Source organism: Lissotriton helveticus, chromosome 5_1 (genome assembly GCF_964261635.1).
Source record: "Lissotriton helveticus chromosome 5_1, aLisHel1.1, whole genome shotgun sequence".
NCBI lineage: Eukaryota > Metazoa > Chordata > Amphibia > Caudata > Salamandridae > Lissotriton > Lissotriton helveticus.
Window position 1 is genome coordinate 35869886 of NC_136065.1, and position 17024 is coordinate 35886909.

The following is a 17024-nucleotide window of genomic DNA, read 5'->3' on the forward strand; positions in this document are numbered from 1 at the left end:
TGAGCCAAAAGAAGGACGAACCCGGAAGAGGAGAAACGGCGTATCCCCGGAGGAAGGAGAGCTGGACGAGCGGAGATGGAGTGTATGGTCGAGGGTCCTTGAGGACAGCATTGAGGAAGAGGACGAGACGAGCCCAGGCGACTACAGCAAGCCAGGAGGCCAACGTCCCCACGAGCCGCCCCGCCACGCTCCCGCGGGAGGAGCGTGGCTCTCAGAGGTACGGGGCAAGGTAGCGGGTTGGGTGGGACGGCGTTTGCAGCCTGCAGAGTAGAACCTGCCCGCCAGTGTAAATATATTGTACAGCCGTGTGAACTCCCTACCCCTCCCCTCACGAGCACTAGAGCACCCGGAATAGCTGTACAAAACACCTGAGCACTTGGTTTCCCTCACACCTGGTCCCACTGAGAGACGTGATCGAACGTCCCAGTAACCCCAGTCTTTCTGTTCTCTTCTCTCCCTGTTTATTTTGGGTTCCTGGATCGTCGGACCACCCTGAGGCCACGACCTGACCGGCAGAGTCACCCTGGAGCCCCTCAAGAACATAAAAACGGATCCTGCAGTTCTCGCTAGAGAGAGACTGACAAGCAGGAGAAGAAAAGCCTACATAAAAATAAAGCCTTCTTTGAAATCCTTGATCAAAGCCTCAGACTCTGTTACTCCCACTCCAACTGCCCCATTACAGGAGGGCACTTGGGTTTTTGGCCCCGGACTCAGAGGCCATCTAGGGAAGCCTGCCAAACCCACACATTTCTGAAAAGTAGAAGCCCTCGGGAGTCCAGGGGGGTATGGCTTGCATGGATCGGGCTAGGGGATTCCCTAGCCCGAATCCCCTGCAAATCACAAATATAGCTATAGAAACTCACATTTTACTTAATTTCTCTGTGGGAATGTTGTGGGATCACCAGCCTGACACAAATTTCCTACCACCTAGCCTTCCTCCAGGTCTCCTGATAAAAATAGTACCTCACTTGTGTGGGTAGGCATAGTGGCTGCAACCGGAAATGGCCCAAATCGTACTGTGGAGACTTCAAAATGACCTATCATAAAACCACCTGGTGTTGCAGGGGGGTTCACCTGTTTTTTTGGCCACAAGGCTCGCGACGGTTTAGGAAAACCTACCAAACCCATACATTTTTTAAAACTAGACACCCTGGGGAGTCCAGTGAGGTATGGCTTGCATGGATCCCCTAGCGTTTTCTTACCCAGAATGCCCTGCAAACATCATATTTAGCTATAAAAATCACTTTTTCCACACATTTGTGTGGATTAATGTGCCGGCACAAATGGCCTACCACCCTTGGTCTCCGAGTAAAATGATACTTCACTTGTGTGGCTCTCTAATGAAGAATCAGCAAAAAACATATTTGTGTTTTTAATGTAGCGCTTAAAATTTGCGGTGATACTCCTTTAAGCCCTATGTTTTTAGCTCTTCCCAGTCACAGGCCTTTGGCACACCCACATAAGTGTGGTATCATTTTTTCCGGGAGAGAACGTTCGTGATCCCATGCAAAAAATTATAGAGAAAGTGATTTTTTTTGTTTAATTTGAAGTTTGCAGGGGATTCTGGTTAAAAAAACGTTGAGGGATCCACGCAAGCCATACCTCACTGGACTCGCCAAGGTGTCAAGTTTGCAGAAATGTGTGGGTTTGGTAGGCTCCCCTAGATGGCCGTGAGCCCGGTGGCAAAAACCCAGATGCACCCTCCCTGCAAAACCAGGTCGTTTTATGATGGGTAACTTTGAAGTCTCCACAATATTTTTTAGTCCCTTGCCTGTCGTGGGTACTTGACCCACCCACATGAGTGAGGTATCATTTTTATCGGGAGACCTGGGGGAGCACTGAGTGTTAGGAAATTTGTGTCAGTCCGGTGATCCTACAACTTCTCACACAGAAATTTGAGAAAAATTTGATTTTTTTCAGCAACATTTGAAGATTGCAGGGTATTCCAGCTAGGGAAATGTTGGGAGATCCAGGCAAGCCATACCTCCCTGGACTCTCCCGGGTCTCTAGGTTTCAGAAATGTGTGGGTTTGGTAGGTTTCCCTAGATGGCCTCTTTTGGTATTATACTGACCGATCACCACCAGTCAGTAATAAAATGCTTCTTGCTTATTTCCCACTCCACTAGGAAATTCGCAAGACAAATATTCATATATTTGCCCTTTTAATAGTATTGCACTACACATGGAATCACTTCCCTTGTTTACCCTGGGTGACCAGTTTCCATTCTGAACTGGTCTACTTTTATATGTTTTTCTTTGCACTTCCCTTTCTACATCTGAGGAGACTTCACTCTCCTTGTGGTGAACTAATATTTACTTTTCCGCACACTACTATATTTTCCTCAGCATGGTCGCATATACACACAATTGTATATATATTTTAAATATATTCTGACAAGATCTTCTCTGTATCTCTCGGACTACTTTTGGACATTGTCCTTACTACAGGGCGCTCAGGTATTCTATATTTTTATTAAATCTCCCTACTAATGTTTATTTTATCCTTGCATGCAAAAGGGAACACTAAAAATACACATATTTCTTCGTACCTAAGAAAGCACAATTCACCTATCATGGGTACCACTTTTTATGGCTTTGGGTGAGCTGACGCTACCATGCATTTTTACACAATATCCTCAGTGCAGTGTGACCAGCATATTTAATTTCATGTCACTATTTTCCAACGCCTGTTCACTGCTATATGAGGTTGACTCGTAAGAATTTTACTTAAAAGATTTCAAGGAACTGAGAAAGCGATCGAGAGAAATATGGGCAGGCCTAGGGCTTTTTTGATCTCCTTTAATAGTTTTCTTGCTCGGGAAGATGTTTTCAAACTTGCAAGACCTGACAAGCGACGGCCTGGCCCTGGGTTTGAGTTTTTTGTAACCCCTGATTTTTGCAAATATACAGTGGACAACCGACGGCAACTTCGACAATTAATTACCCTGCTGCAGGCCAAGGGAGCTCAAGTGTTTCTTCTTAACCCCGCGAAGTTGAAGATTGTTTATAAAGAACAAACACAATTTTTTACCAATGTGGGACTGGCCAAGGAATTTCTAAACAAGATCACTGGTTAAACAACATCTAGGGTGGGGTAGAAAGGAGAAATGGGGGGGGGGTACCTTAACTTTAGAACTAAGGGAGATTGGCAATTCGTGATAATCAAAAATTCTTCTTTGCTTTTCCAGGTGGTTAAGGTAGCTGTATGTCTCTTTTTTAGAGAGGATTTATTTTGGTAAACATAATATCTTTAGTTAAGAAAAGGTTTCTCCAGATAGGAAGGAAGGATCTCCTTCCTATTTATTGAAATGCAAGGAGTAGTACACCAGAGGTCTTGCGGGGGAATACGGGGATATTGCCAGCTACATCTGCAGGACCATAAGTCATAATGCCTCTTTATTGGAAAGGGTTGGGGGTGGACAAGGGGGATGGTGGGAAGAGGGTGGGAGGGGCACGTAGAGGGACTTGCTGGTGGGGTTAAAAGGGGGGGGAAATCCACACTTGCATTCAAAAATGACATGGAACTCGAAAGAGAGTCAATAAAAAGTATGACAGGCAATTTGACAAAAGGTTCTTGTATGGCATTTATAAGGTTAAATGGGGTCAATTGGGCAGGATATTTAGCTGAACCATATGGCTACCGCTAGAGATCTTCGAATATGCTCGCTAAATGTTTCTGGGTTAAACAATTTCAATAAACGAAGAAAAGTAGCGGCTGAGCTGCGCCATGCTGCTCCGGATATGGTGTGTTTACAAGAAACTCATCTCCCTTGGAATAAACACCAGGTATTAGCAGAATTGGGGTTTTCTATTTTAGTTTCATCTCAACAATCGGGCATGACTCGGGGGGTAGCTATCTTAGCAAAAAGGAATTTGGTTATGGTACGACGGAAATTAGCGGACACAAATGGGAGGTGGGCTATGGTTGAATGTGGGGGGCAGCATGGGAATTTTACAATATGCAATATTTATGGCTCCAATGTAGATGACTCAGGGGTTCTGGAACAATTACACGCTGAACTCGCTGTTTGGGCCACCCCCTTGATTATCTGTGGGGATATGAATATTAATTAATTAACAGCGCATGATATTGTTGGGGGAGTGAAGGCTTATAAAGGTTGGAAACCTCAGGTGTGTAGGGCCCTCTTTAATATGTTAAAAGATTATGGTTTGGTGGATGTTTGGAGCACCCGGTTTCCGATGGACCTTGGTTATACTTTTTACTCCCATCCCCACAAAAAGAAGGTTAGGCTGGATTATTTTTTCATGGAAGTGCCTCACTTAGCTAAAGTTAAAATGCAGGTTTATCCAAGCATCTCATCCGATCATACACCTATTGTCTTGTCAATAGCTGGTTGGGGGGCACCGGGTATGGTGAAGAAATTTACCTTTGACCGAAAACTATGTTTCATAGAGGAGTTTACAGTGTGTATGAAGAACTGGATAAGAGAATTTTTTTAACAATAATGGAAACACAGCCCCAATCAATACCGTTTGGGATACATTTAAAGCCTGTTTTAGGGGGTAGGTCCTAAACTTTGGGTTCGCTCGGCAAAGAAAATTAAAAGCAGAGATGGAGAGGCTATATCAGGGACTACAGCTGGCAGAGGAGAAGTTAACAGCGGGGATAGCTACTCAGGGTGATGTGAAAGCATTAGAGGTTGAGGTTGCAAAGAAAAGGGCAAAAATATTGGGAGTATGGGAAAGTGAAAATGCAAGAAAATACTTAGCACAACGGAAGATCTGTCACGAGTATGGTGAAACAGTAGGACGACCCTTAGCTTTAAAGCTGCGTATGAAAGACGCTAGTCGCAACATACCATCTATGAAAGACAAGGCTGGGATCCTAAAGACCGAACCCAAAGACATACTGGCTATTTTTCATGAATTCTACTCAACATTGTATAAGACTGAACAAAATAACTTGGAGGAGCTAGACCTCACTGTACTAGAAACACTTGTCAAACTAGACCCATTAGTGGCTGATTTATTGGAGGCACCTCTATCAATGGACGAGTTAGCTACTGTAGTAAAAACGCTAGCAATGGGGAAAGCAGCGGGCCCGGACCAACTACCAGGGGAAATATACAAATTGTTTTTCGAGGAACTTAAGGAGATAATGTTAGACACATTTAGGGCTGCTTAAATTGGGGTAGCGCCAAAATCATGGGACGAGGCTATTATAGTGGTCTTCAGTAAGAAGGGAAAAGAGACGGATCTACCGGGGTCATATCGCCCCATTTCACTCTTAAACTGTGATGGGAAGATTTATTCTAAACTTCTGGCAAACCGTATATCAAAAGTCATTACTTCACTAGTATCTAATGATCAACATGGCTTCATTCCAGGTATAGGAATGGTGGCACATATAAACAAAGTCATTACTTTGTTTGATATAGCCGGGGTAGAGAAACGTAGCTTAGAGCTGATACTACTTGACGCTGAAAAAGCGTTCGATCGCGTGGAATGGAAGTATTTATGGCTACTAATGGAGAATATGGGATTTCCTAGGCAATTTATGCCGGCATTGCAAATTCTATATGAGGCACCAACAGCTAGAATAGCGTCTATGGGCGCAACTTCAGACATAGTCCAGATCACCAGAGGCACAAGGCAGGGATGCCCCTGCTCTCCCCTGCTTTTTGCATTGTATATAAACCCCTTCATTGGTATGCTCTCTAGTAGTGAGGCCATTAAACCTTTTTGGGTACGTAACATCCCCCACATAGTTTTTGCCTTCGCAGATGATATTGCGGTGATTAGAGAAGATCCGGCCCTCGCTTTGATAGAAATTGAGCGCCTAGCCAAGATTTTTGGTCAATTGTCTGGATACAAGTTAAATGCTGCGAAAACACAGCTGGTTTGCTCTGAAATGGCGAAAGTCAATGACTCTAGAGTAGTTGTAGAAGCAACTTATCTGGGGTTAAGATAAGGGCAGCTATGTCTGAGGTAGTTGAACTAATTGGGGTTCACTCTATAGAAATATAGCAGAATCCTTGGAGAAGTTGGGGAGGTTACATTTCACCTTAATTGGTCGAACAAATGTAATCACAAGCATTTACAATGCAATGGTCTCGGCATTATCATTATTAAAGGTAGAGCTATTGGCATTGCTCATGACATTTTTTTTTTTTTTTATAAAACATAAATAAATGGTATTGTCATTTACAATGGCAATAGGTGAGCATTAGAGAGTAGTAGAGAGTATTCGCCGACACAGAGCCACACACACAGAAAGCCACACACACAGCGAGCCCCACACACAGCCAGCCACACACACACAGCCAGCCAGCCCCACACACAGCGAACCCCACACACAGCCAGCCAGCCAGCCACACACACACAGCGACACACACACAGCCACACAGGCACAGCCACACACACACAGCCAGCCACAAACACACAGCCAGCCACAAACACACAGCCAGCCAGCCACACACACACAGCCAGCCAGCCACACACACACACACACAGCCAGCCACACACACACACAGCCAGCCACACACACACACAGCCAGCCACACACACACACACAGCCAGCCACACACACAAACAGGCAGCCACACACACAGGCAGCGCCACACACACACACACACACACACAGCCAGGCAGCCACACACACACACAGCCAGCCACACACACACAGCCAGCCAGCCACACACACACACAGCCACACACGCACAGCCACACACGCACAGCCTGAGGGTTGAGCCCCCCATACTGCAAAAACATAAAATCTCGGACTCCGCCCACTTCATGGGACGCTAGTCCGAGACCTAAAAAAAAATCCAGCAAATGATGTACTAGACGTGTAAAGGGAGTCGACGTCCTTGTCATTCAGAGGCCTTTTAAGACATTCTTAGGGACGAATATGAAATTACGAGTTTCGCGTGTTGTTCGTAGGTTATAAAGAGCCTCAGGGACATGTGTGGCGCAATGTCAGGCATATTACCTCTCCCAGGTCCCACGTATAATTGCTTTGGATCGTTGGCATTTACTGAACATGTCAAAGCACTGGAGCGGCATGGTTTTGAATCCAAGCTAAACTCGATACAGGTTGCAATAAATATATTTGTTGTAACCAGATCTGTAATTGCAGTTCAAACATCTAAAACAGTGGAAACCACATCACACACTCAGTCGCTTACTCCCAACACTCTCCACTGCTACTCAATTATGTGCCTCAGCAGTGACTCCAAGAACGAGGACTACGCCCGGGTAAGCAGGTGTCGTTTTTCTATTCTATTGCAATTTGCAACCACGTGGGTTGAGTAATCATGCGTACCTTTTACCACTTTCTCGAAATACTGACAGTACCCATGTGCGGAGAGATTTACTAGATAACCAACACTTTTAAAAGCCGCGAAATTGTTAGTTCGCTTCGTGTGAAAACACGACGAAAATCGACGATTAACTTTACAGCTGATCTTGTAAATCCATATAATTGTGTAGTCCTAAAGCCAGTAAACAAAACTCCAGGGTGGTTACAACACGGCGAAGAGGGTAATCCAGCTGCCGATCGTGGTACAAACAGATACTTCACGAGCTTATGGCCCACTACTTTCCATATAGGGTGAAGCAATATTGGGCGGCGGCAAACTAGCCCTGCAAGCAGACCACTTTGGTCGTTTCCATAAAAAGAAAGCATGTCACTTCACGCCGCATGGTTTCCCCAACTCGGTAATTATGCTAGCATCTTTCCTGCTTTGGGGCTAGTAAGATTCCGACGGGGGGCATCCGAGGTCACAGTATAGCCCATCACTGAGTGCAGAAGCTGCAAAACATCCACTGCCGCTAGAGGACGATCCAGACCCGACACAATTATCATGCGAATCGGGTCTAGTGATTAGAATGCAGTTTCCTCATTACAAAACTGGGTGACTCGCCCAAGATCACACACGCCCTGCGCCACTGTTTTCTTGAGAACGCTTATAAATAGACTAGGCCATGCATCAAACACTACTGGTGAACGGGTCGCACCACGGTTGCGGCTGAATGCGCGACTCCAAGGTAATGCAGGAAGCTTTACATTATATCATACGTCGTACAGAGCTTAGAAAAATGGAAGATGGACGGGAGTCTAGGTGGCGCTTTCATGTCAAGAAGGGTTTGGGTCTATCCTAAAATCGCCAGGAAGACACGCAGTTTTCTAGCAGAAATACGGTGTACTGCTGCGAAAAAGTAACGTGCCACCAAATTACATCACGATTAAGTATATGTCATGTCTCTTCTACATCAAACAATGCTTTTAATTAGGAAACATTCAGAAAACTACCACAACGTGCTGTCCTGTTATTGAGTATACTCGGCGAGAGGTCTGGATCCGGGTCCTGGGGAGAAGCACTTCCGGGTCGTCATGGGCCGCGCGGCGGCCCCTTCAGATCACTGCAGGCGGTGCGTCAGAGCGCTTCACAATAGGAACAGAAATGATCCATGAGACGAGTGAACACGTTACAAAAGCAGACGTTCAGTTGCATTAGGCAAAAGTGACAATTGTGAGCAAACAAAATACAAGAGGGAGCAAAGGGTACATTACAGGAGAAATAGACTGGGACCTCGGCGAGAGGGAGGGTGTAACGCCCATCACTAGAAAAGGGGCGGGGCTTAAAAAAAGAGACAAAAACGCCCCGATTCGCGTCAAGGCGGGCCATGAACGGAGTGACGCCCCTCTCCTCCAATGGCTGGCCAGCATTTACGAGGCCAGCCAATGGAAAAGAGGGGTGAGTTCAAGCCCCCATACTGCAAAAACATAAATTCTCGGACTCCGCCCACTTCGTGGGACGCTAGTCCGAGACCTAAAAATGAACATTTTGCCAAGGGTATTATATCTCTTTAGATCATTACCATTAGAAATATTACCAGCTCAAATTCAGCAGCTACAGGCTTTGTGTGCTAGATTCGTATGGACCCCGGGAAAACCGCGAAGAGCTATGAGGCTTATGACGCTACCAAAAGGCAGAGGAGGACTATCGGTCCCGGATTTTGTGTTGTATTACTATGTTTGTTTCTTGCAAAGGGTGCGTATTTTATTGTTGGGCGGTGAAGAGGACGACAATCCAATAACACCAAGCTCTAACATTTCTATATATCATTTAACCCTAGGAATGGAAGCTAATCGGAGTTTATGCAGAGAGATAGAATGGAACTATTACAAAAGAACTAGGTTTAAGACGGTAGCAGCAGCCAGTAGAATTTGGAGGAAAGTACGCAAATTAATTAACTTAGGAACTTTGACTTATTATACCCCATTAAACGCGGCAAAATTGATCCCATCCATTTGTGGGGACAGTGTGGCGAGGGCCTGGCAGGTAAAAGGGATAAAGGCACTAGGTGACTTATATGACCAAAGTGGAACGCTCAAACAATTCTCAATACTAGCACAGGTTCACGGGTTATCACAAGCACAGTTTTTTAAGTTCTTGCAAATTAGGGACTTTGTAGTCAAACATAATTTGAAACTGATTTCTAACCCTTTGATGGAGGCTGTAAAGGCTCATAGTAGAATTGGTGGGTTGTATAAAATGTTAAGTTCGGGTAAGAATGATGATTTGGAAAAGCATAAGGCATATTGGGTGGAGACTCTCGGTGAAAACGAAATAGATATTTCAATGGAGGAAGCGATTATAAGAGCTAGGGAAGTCCTTATGTCAGCAAATCTACAAATACAATTTTTTTAAACTTTATTCAGGTTATACTATAGACCCGCGCGGATGAAAAAATTGGGTAGTTGTTACGATGGTAAATGTTTTCGATGCGCTACATCCGATGCGGACATAGATCATATTTTTTTTTTTACTTGTCTTAAATTGCATCCCTTTATACAAGATATGGAACGATTCTTATCTGACATATTAGGGAGATCTGTTCGCATAACTCCTGCCTTGATGCTTTTAGGGATGGGACAGGCTGTTTCAAAGGGGGGGTGCTTATATAAATATAAGACTCTTTTATTTGTAGGAATGACTATAGCCCGTTTATGTATAGCCGGGGATTGGCTATGTCCTGACCCTCCAAGATTCAAGGTGTGGAGGGCTAAGCTATATAGAACAGCTAGCTTGGAATTTAGTTTATATTCGTTAAAAGGGGCAAGAAAACGGAAATTGAGTCTTATGATTTGGGAACTTTTTTTGGCCCATATGAATAACTGAGAGTATCAGTATGCAAATAGCAAGGAGGAATGGGAGGTATCACAAGACTAACAGCAGTCGTAAACATAATATGCCAATTACAATGTTTAAGCTAAAGTTCAAATGGGGACATTTGCAATTTTAAGGTAATTTCATTTTTTTGTCAGCCTGTTGTAATGTATGTTTATGCAGTGTGTTATTTTGATTACTTTTACTGAGAAGGTTCAGCTACATAATGTACGAACTTCATGCAAGAATTATATTGTGAAATTGTGTATTGTGTAATGTCTATCATGCCTTGGAAGTGTGGAATCAAAATAAATAAAAATAAAAATAAAAAAAGAATTTTACATAAAAGATTTCATGAGAGATGATGTTCCATTCCAATGTTTGCATTTTGTATTTCTGCAGCCTTGACAAAGCCCAATGGACGAAACAAGTGTCAGCTGCTTTTGCTCATATAGACCAGATATTGGCCATTCCTGCTTATATATAAACTGAACATTGTGAAAACTACAAATGGGATAAAATAACTTCACAAAAAAGAACAAAAATTTGATGGACTTCATATTAGGACTAACTTCTTTATTAAATGGAATTTCTATGTGTTCTCTAGTACTTAATATTTTGTATATTTTTTGCCAAGGACATTGTCCTAAGCAGGTGTACCATGGTAGAGGTGCTACCATGGTACTACAGACACCCTGCCACCTACACTTACCAACAGACTCACAAACACACAACCACACTCTGATCCCCAAGCACGTACCTAGGGGTGGCAGGGTGTCTGTAGTACCATGGTAGCACCTCTACCCCACATAAAGTTATAGGTGTATGTTCTAACATCCCTAACAATAGTGCTGAAAATTGGATCTGCAATTGTTGTGAGCATAGCCACCATTTGTGTCTGTATAGTTCGGACATTATGACTTAGTTTTCGCCCAACTCTGAATTGAGCAAAACCTGGGGGACTTTTCCAGAATGGGCTTGCTTTTTCTGTATGTTCAGGGTACTTTTCGTACTACTTCAGTTAAGCTTTAAAGATACAAATATGTTTTATGAGGACAGCAGCTCATTTCTGTGGCAATTATTTCAAGACTCAAAAGATTTTGCTGAAAACTTGCAGGGACTTATGAAAATTTATGAGAGTTTCCTGATGTTGCAGGGGAGGTTTATGAGGACTTAAGATTTGTTTTGAGAATTTAAAGTGAATTTATGAGGATCTGAAAGTTTCCTAACACTTTGTGTGTGCTCAGAGTGGCATTTACACACAGCAGCATTGAGACCTGATCCTTACACACTGACAGGAGGATAATAAATCAGTCTTACCTGCTTAGGGTGCTTCTGACATCCTGCAAAACAGAGAAACAAACACAGTGAAATCAGTTTCCACAGGAGATGCTAAAGTAATGGCTGCATTTTTAGGAGTGAAACACTTAACTATCTATGGTTAGAAAACAGTGACTGGGGTCACATGACACGGCACATTCTGAGGTATCGCATGACTAAGCACAAAATGTGATATTCTGAATGAGATCACAGGATATAACAGAAACTGATACTCAGAATGTCATTCTGAATGGAGTCACAAAACACAGCACATTCTGATATTCCGAATGAGGTCACTTGGCACATTGTATGATGTTCTCAACAGGGTCACATGCATGGGCATCATTTAGGGATTGCCAGGGGTCACAGCTGTGACTCCAGGCTTGCCCTTGTGAGCCCTGACACTGCTTGTGCGACCTCTGGCTTCAGAAGTAGCAAAATGAGTACCAAGTACACAGAGGAAGCTCGCCCTTATGAGAGCCGTGCTCCACCTTTGTTTTCAGCCAGTTTTATATTAAACTAATAGTGAATAATAGATTATTATTAACTGTTAGTGTAATAAAAAATGGGGCACAAGGATCTAGAATGACAACTTCTGTGGCAGATGTCTTAAATAAAAAAATTATTTTAAATGTACATAGTGTACGTGCTTGGGGATCAGAGTGTGGTTGTGTGTTTGTGAGTCTGTTGGTAAGTGTGAGCATGAGTGTGTGTAAGTAAAAGTGAGTGTCAGTGACAGGTAGTGTGTGAGAGCCACTAAAAGGGAGTGAGTGAGAATAAGTGAGAATGAGTGGCAGTGAGCATGAGTGAGTCAGAATGAGTGACAATAGGAGTGAGTGCACGAGTGATAAAGTATGAGTAAGACCTAGAGTCAGTGTGAATGAAGGAGAGAGAATGAGTGATAGAGTGTGAGAATGACAGAGTTAGAGCAAGAGAGTATGAGTAAGTGTGATGGTGTCAGAGTAAGAATGAGTGAGAGTGAGGTAGACTGAGTGAGAATGAATGAGTGTGGTTGAGTAAATGTGAGTGATATGATGTAATGCTTGCTAGTCTGCCATTGGCCCTAACATACTGAAGGTAATTTGTAGCTTATAGAGGGACTCATAGAAAACGTCTACTGCTGGAATACTGGAGGCAATTGTTGGCATGGACAGGCACCTGTGAAAACCACTGCTACTGGCACACTGGAGGCAATTGTTGGCATGGACAGGCACCTGTGAAAACCACTGCTCCTGGCACACTGGAGGCAATTGTTGGCATGGACAGGCACCTGTGAAGACCACTGCTACTGGCACACTGGAGGCAATTGTTGGCATGGACGGGCACCTGTGAAAACCACTGCTACTGGCACACTGGAGGCAATTGTTGGCATGGACAGACACCTGTGAAGACCACTGCTACTGGCACACTGGAGGCAATTGTTGGCATGGACAGGCACCTGTGAAAACCACTGCTACTGGCACACTGGAGGCAATTGTTGGCATGGACGGGCACTTGCGAAAACCACTGCTACTGGCACACTGGAGGCAATAGTTGGCATTGACAGGCACCTGTGAAACTACTGCTACTGGCACACTGGAGGCAATTGTTGGCATGGACGGGCACCTGTGAAACCACTGCTACTGGCAGACTGGAGGCAATTGTTGGCATGGACAGGCACCTGTGAAGACCACTGCTACTGGCACACTGGAGGCAATTGTTGGCATGGACAGGCACCTGTGAAAACCACTGCTACTGGCACACTGGAGGCAATTGTTGGCATGGACGGGCACTTGCGAAAACCACTGCTACTGGCACACTGGAGGCAATTGTTGGCATGGACAGGCACCTGTGAAGACCACTGCTACTGGCACACTGGAGGCAATTGTTGGCATGGACGGGCACTTGCGAAAACCACTGCTACTGGCACACTGGAGGCAATTGTTGGCATGGACAGGCACCTGTGAAACCACTGCTACTGGCACACTGGAGGCAATTGTTGGCATGGACAGGCACCTGTGAAAACCACTGCTACTGGCACACTAGAGGCAATTGTTGGCAAGGACAGGCACCTGTGAAAACTACTGCTACTGTCACACTTGAGGTCATTTTTGACGTGGGGGTAACTGTGGCAAAATACTGGCACTAGCTCATTGGAGATGCATATGTGAAAAAAACCATGTCATACGGGGGCAACAATCACAAAATTCTAGCCCTGATGTACTAGATTTAAATTCACCCTCTGCAGTTTCTCTATGGGGGTGTTGCCCCCCTGGACCACAAGATGCATTTAGAAAGTTTATATTACTGGCGGCCATGCTTATATTACAGCCGTGGGCTGGCTGCACATTGCAAGCAGCAGACATTCAATTTATGAGTGGGCGGAGCATCATTATGGACAGCACTGGAAGAGTGTCTGGGTCTAAAGACGTGTAAGTGCGCATGTCAGGGTGAATGGGTGTCTTCCTATGACCAACCGACGTGCACATAAGGCCTCTCCTACCTGCACAACGTTAGTGGGCCAGGGATCCCATCCGCAGCCTCCCCAGTCTCCTAAGGAGCGCTGACTTTGCCTGCTCCAGCCAATCCCGACGCTGCTCTTATGCTGTGAAGCAGCTTCTGGATTGGCTCAAAAGGTGAAGAGTAGGCCTAGTCTTGGAGGCAGCAGGTTTTGGTTTACAGAAGAACATAGCCAATCACAGCATGGCTTTATTATGAAGCCCTGCACTGATGGGTCATTTTCTATCCCTTGCTGCTTTCCCTTCAGTCGCTCTACTGTTTCCACCTCATCATGCCCAGCACAGGGAGTAGCAAAGACGAGGGTGAGAAGCGCTGCGAGTAAGTATCGGTTATGGCAATAAACTATTTTGCAGGATTTATGTTTTCTTAAGATGTTTTACAAGACAGAAAATTAACCTGGTAAACAAACATTAGAGATACTTGGGGAAATGTTCAGAATATGGTAAAAAAAAATCATGAAATCGGGCCACGAAATTAAAGGGTGTAGAAAGATAAACAAAAGAGGAGAAAAAATAAATCACAAGTGGAAGCCAGATGAGTGAGGCACAAAAATATACATTTTCTGATTAGTAAAATATAGGCTTCATCATTTAAGAGCTTTTTTGTGTGCATGTTTGTGCTGGTGAGTTTCCGTCAGTGTAGTGTGCCATTCTCTTCAGAGTCAAGAGACATGATGGGGGGGGTTCCTCTTCAGCACCCTGCAGCTTGACCTTCTGGGTGCTATCCAAAACGAATAACCAACAACGGCACCTATTAGCTAAGCGCTTTTATATTAGATGTCACTTGCACAACCTTGGAACCAGCTCCAGCTTCCACATCTTAAACAATAGTGGCAGCTTCACAATTCCGGTGTGTGATATAATTAGGGGACCGGCCGTGGCCTAACGGCTAGAGCGGTCAACCTCGAAGCTGGGGAACCGGGTTCGAGTCTCGGCAGAGATGCTCAACATCCTGTGATTCTGGGCAAATCAGTTCATCTCTCCATGCCTAACAAAATGAATGTGCCCGTCTGTAACGTAACCAGTGCTCATGTACAGCGCTCTGATACCTTCGGGTTGAGTTTGCGCTCAGTAAAAGTAAAAGAAAAATTAAACTTATCTCAGGAAAGGCCACTTAAATACTGGTTCTTTTGGCAGTGCAGGCGGACTGCTGGGGAAGCGGGTGGGGCATGTTTAGGACTCCTAAAGACCCTCACTGGAAGCATTATCAATTGTAATAAAATAATGAGAGAAATGTAAAATAGGTTCCTGGCTACGGTTTGTGCCTAAAATTCTACTGTCTTTGAGGGTACTGCTCCCACATCTGTGTATTGCCTACTGCTGGGGTCTCCAACTTTTTCTGCAATAAGAGCCACTTATGATCGAAGAAAAGCACCCGAGCTGCTATCATTTGTGTTGCAATAGTGACCACGTCAGACAAGATTACAGGAGTCGTCGTCCCGTGCACGATTACCAGCATTTGAAATACCTCTGAATGATGGTAACGCGTGCAATAGTAATAATATTAATATTATTAATACGTCTCTCCAAAGCTGTATGACTAATACATGACGGCCGTAGTTGCAATGCCCCCGGCCCAGGGTAGTAGTATTAATAATACGTCACTCCTCAGCTGCATGAGTAATACATGACGGCCACAGGTGCAATGCCCCCGGCCCAAGGTAATAATATTAATAATACGTCACTCCTCAGCTGCATGAGTAATACATGACGGCCACAGGTGCAATGCCCCCGGCCCAGGGTAATAGTATTATTAATACGTCTCTACAAAGCTGCATGAGTAATACATGACGGCCACAGGTGCAATGCCCCCGGCCCAGGGTAATAGTATTAATAATGCGTCTCTACAAAGCTGCATGAGCAATACATGACGACCATAGGTGCAATGCCCCGGGCCCAAGGTAATAATATTAATAATACGTCTCTACAAAGCTGCATGAGTAATACATGACGACCTTAGGTGCAATGCCCCCAACCCAGGGTAATAATATTAATAATACGTCTCTCCAAAGAAGCAGGTTTTATCACTCGAAAAATCAGCTTTAAAAATATCTTGGAAATCCATTTTCCTTCTAAACATCGGTTCATGAGATCTGAAACCAAATACATGTTCATCTCAAATACACACTTCAGAATTTTAGTACATTTATTAATTCAACCAAGCAAAAACGCCTAATTTAGTAGGCTGGCTACACACACGAGCTACTTGCAGGTAGCGGGGAGACGCCAGTAGCTCACAAGCTCCTCGTTGGAGAAACCTGGTCTATTGAAATTATAAGCCAGTAGAGTGACTGCCTTAGTGGGTGGTGCAAGCAGGGGACCACTATTGTCAGATAAACCAAACGCATAGGACCATTTGAGGTTCATCAACAGGCCATGGGCCATCGTCCACGACTGACACAAGAGATTCATAAACATGTCAGGAGTCATCTTCCTGTAATTACAAGAGGGGGTAATCCATAAGGTCATGGGAGAGCATCCCAAAATGAGTTGCGAGGTCATATCAACGGGTCGGGTCCATCATTCCAGCAGGAGGCAAGAGTGGTCCTCTCTTGTGAGAAGGATGAGCCTCCCTTGGACTGTGGGTCTTACGGGTCCCATTTCATTTCTCAACACTGACACAAAACTATGGGCCAAACCTTATCTTCATTGGTGATGGTGGGCTTGATTCCCATACTCGTCACCCGGGAAACATATGTTTACTATCTATCATTTTCTTAGAAGCAGAAATGGCATTTGAGCATGTGTTTAGACTGACTGGTAAATTACATGTTTGTACCAACATTGACAGGTCATGGTCATTATAAACTACTTCAACTTACACTGTTCCAGAACAGACTGTGGAACCAGAGAGGGATGTTCTCTGCCACCGTCGGAGGGGATGCTCTCTGTCACCCTCGGAGGGATGCTCTCTGTCACCCTCGGAGGGATGCTCTCTGTCAGCCCCCAGAGGGATGCTCTCTGCCAGCCCCCAGAGGGATGCTCTCTGCCAGCCCCCAGAGGGATGCTCTCTGCCAGCCCCCAGAGGGATGCTCTCTGCCAGCCCCCAGAGGGATGCTCTCTGCCAGCC

General features: G+C 44.7%; 1 protein-coding gene across 1 annotated transcript in view; it reads right to left on the reverse strand.

The window, feature by feature from the left end:
- LOC144752922 (E3 ubiquitin-protein ligase TRIM39-like) overlaps positions 1 to 17024 on the reverse strand; it is a 406522-nt gene that overhangs the window by 212626 nt on the left and 176872 nt on the right. Inside the window, exons 4-5 of the mRNA XM_078640743.1 lie at positions 11457 to 11479; positions 2263 to 2276 (exon numbers count right to left, since the gene is read on the reverse strand). Coding sequence (XP_078496869.1) covers positions 2263 to 2276; positions 11457 to 11479 — 37 coding nt within the window. The remainder of the gene's footprint in view (positions 1 to 2262; positions 2277 to 11456; positions 11480 to 17024) is intronic.